General features: G+C 38.2%; 1 protein-coding gene across 1 annotated transcript; it reads right to left on the bottom strand.

Annotated features, from left to right (window-relative positions):
• Positions 1-1465: 1465 nt before the first annotated feature.
• Positions 1466-2404, bottom strand: LOC114048900 (olfactory receptor 4F6-like). The gene has a single exon (XM_027870048.1). It carries the CDS (start codon positions 2399-2401, stop codon positions 1466-1468), a length of 936 nt encoding a protein of 311 aa, XP_027725849.1. The 5' UTR covers positions 2402-2404.
• Between the last annotated feature and the right edge of the window lie 726 nt (positions 2405-3130).

The following is a 3130-nucleotide window of genomic DNA, read 5'->3' as shown; positions in this document are numbered from 1 at the left end:
AAGAAAGAAAGAAAGAAAGAAAGAATCAAGAAAAGGCACTAAGTAAACACAACAAGAACGTAGATATTACAATAGGGTGTGATATTTGTTCAGAAAACATGTGTGAAATTATATAGAAAATGACTTAAATGAAAAATTCAAGTACAGTATCCAAAAGATTGCACTTGTGTCCCTGAGAGTAGCTTCCAAATAACAGTTTTATCGAAAAAGGTAAGGAAAATGGCAACATGGTATAGTGAGAGAAAGTCAGCCTCAAAGACAAAAAGTCCTAGCTTCAAGTTCCATTGCTAACACTCACTGGTTGTGTGACCCAGGACAAGTCATTTAACCTCTCAATGCTCTAGGCAGCTCTCTATGTGCCAGAGGAAGTGTCAGATTGCTTTACTAAGTAGTAGCAAAGTGAAGTAGTTACTTATATCAATGAATTCTGATTCAGTCCCTATTCCTATTGTATTCCAACTTTTTAAAAAGGGATTGAAGGCAGCAAGTTACAATGGAAAGAGTACTGGGTCTGGAACCAAAAGATCTAAGTTCATATCCCACTTAGTACTTATGTAAACTTGGGTAAATTATTTAATTTCCCTGGGCCTCAGTTTCCTCACCTGTAAAAATGAGGAGGCTTGGTTAGAGGGCCTCTAAGGTCCATTCTGTCTCTTTGGTCTTAATGATCTGATGAGCCTAAGGGGCCCACCATGTGTGATAACAGCCATCAAGACAGTCTTGAATAATGACCAGGAAGGATATTGTAGTCTCATTCTGAATCTAATGTCTAACTATTTAGAGCTTAAAGGGAACTTAGAGCCCATAAAGTCCATCTCTATTTTGGAGATGAGAAAACTGAAGGGAGAGAGGTTAAGAGAATTAATCTTGGTCACTCAGCTATTAAGTATCTAAGGTAGGATTAAATTCTTGGCCAGGGGAAAGTTCATTAATAATTGGGCATGTCTCTCACTCTGATCATAGATATCCCATCTGCTCCTGTCCCGTCTTCTCCCAATGGATGAAGAAAACTTGATAGAATTTATGCCATTTTTGATTGACTAAAAAAAATGATGACAAAAAGACCAGTGTGAGCAATTATTCCATAGTGTTGCATAATTTTCAGGTAATATGCCTTGTTGTTTTATTTGTTCTATGATCTTAATGATCCAGTGAGCCAAAGTGGCTCACCATATGTGATAATAACCATCAGGACAGTCTTGAATAATAACAGGAAAGACATTAAGTTATAGTCTCAGACTCAGGTCTTGCTAACTCCAAGCCACATTCTCTATCCATTGTACAACCTTGTCTTCTCAATTGTCTTTGGAGTGTAGAATCCTAGGAAGGATTTAGCAAATTGTGAATAAGAATCCTGAAGAGAGACTTTATCCCACCACAGCATTTAAACACTAACTAAAATGACTTCTGATATCTCAGCAGCTACACTTGTGTCTCCAATCTGTTTGACAGCCTCAGACTGTATTTAAGACAACTTCCTAGAACTTATATTACTGAACAGCTTCCTCATTGCTACCTTCATCTCTTTATTCCTGAATGTGTAGATGACAGGATTCATAAAAGGGGTGATAAGTGTATCAAAGATGGCAAGAAACTTATCTATTGGCAATGTGGGGAATGGCCATACATAGACAATGATGCATGGACCAAAGAAAAAGATCACTACTGTAATGTGAGCTGACAGGGTGGAGAGGGCTTTGGTTGAACCACCTGAAGAATGTTTACGAACAGTGACCAGGATGAAGATGTAAGAAATAATCAATATGAAAAAAGTGCCCATGGAAATGAAGCCACTGTTAGCAGTGACCAAGAACTCCAGTCTATAGGTATCCATGCAAGCAAGCTGGATGAACCTAGGGAAATCACAATAAAAACTATCTACTTTATTAGGGCCACAGAAAGGTAAGTTTACAACAAAAGCCAATTGCATCATAGAATGTATAAAGCCAATAATCCAAGACACCATCAAAAGCAAGATGCACCTTCTCAGGCTCATAATGGTCAGGTAGTGAAGAGGTTTACATATTGCAATGTATCGATCAAAGGCCATAACTACAAGTAGCACCATCTCAGTATCTCCAACTGTGTGAATAAAGAACATCTGGGTAGTGCAGCCATTCCGAGAGATGACTTTGTATTTTCTGAAGAGATCAGAAATCATCTTAGGGGTTGCAATACTGCAAACACATGTGTCAATGAAAGAGAGGTTAGCCAGCAGAAAGTACATGGGTGAGTGTAATCGAGCATCAGCGATAACTGTCAGTACAATGAGGAGGTTTCCTAGCATGCTCGCCACATAAAACACTGAGAAGAACAGAAAGAGAAAAACTCGCATCTCCTGAGAACTTGTGAGTCCCAACAAAACAAACTCATACACCACAGACTCATTTGATCCATCCATTAACTCAGTTTGCAGAGTAGATTCTGGAATTTACCTGAAGAAAATAGTAAGAAGAAAATACAATTATTGGTATCAAAAGCAGACAGCTTGAGTGGATAGGGGCTCCAACCTCAAAACTCCTATACTGACTTATCATGTTGTATGGCTGGATAACTATCCACAATCATAGGGTGATGGATTTAGAACTAGAAGAGACCTTAGAAGTCATTGAGACTATTTCCTTCATTTTACAAATGAGGAAACTGAGACCGAGAAAGCTTGAGTGACTTGACCTGATTCAATCTCAGATCTTTCTGACTCCCATTCCAAAACTTTATCCACTGCATTGTCTAGCTTTCTTATTGATAATAACTTATAATGTCCCGATACAAGACACTCCTATGCCTGGAATGCACTGCCTCCTCAAAAACCTTTTTTTCTTCAAACTTCTCCTCTGCCTTTAGCATCTTCTGTGAAGTTTTTCCTGATCCACTCTTCCCTTCCCCACCACCAATACATGCTCTTAGAGGACTTTTTTAGTACTCTCTCTCCTCTATTTTCTTGGATAAACTGAGATAATATTTATAAAGCACTTTGAAAACCTTCAAGTATTATGTATATAATACTAGCTTTTATCATTATTACCATACTTATTTGCATAGTTGTATCACACCAGTAAATTGTAAGCTCCCTGAGAGGAGACATTGTTTCGGTTTTGTATTTCTACCCCAAGATCTTGCACATAGTAGG

The sequence above is a fragment of the Vombatus ursinus genome, unplaced genomic scaffold, assembly GCF_900497805.2.
Source record: "Vombatus ursinus unplaced genomic scaffold, bare-nosed wombat genome assembly UNPS02014794.1, whole genome shotgun sequence".
Taxonomy (NCBI): domain Eukaryota; kingdom Metazoa; phylum Chordata; class Mammalia; order Diprotodontia; family Vombatidae; genus Vombatus; species Vombatus ursinus.
The sequence above is the reverse complement of the archived record's forward strand: the minus strand, read 5'-3'. Positions and strand labels throughout refer to the sequence as shown.

Excerpts from the sequence above, each read along its gene's own strand:
- LOC114048900 (XM_027870048.1), bottom strand. The coding sequence starts at position 2,401 with ATGGATGGATCAAATGAGTCTGTGGTGTATGAGTTTGTTTTGTTGGGA.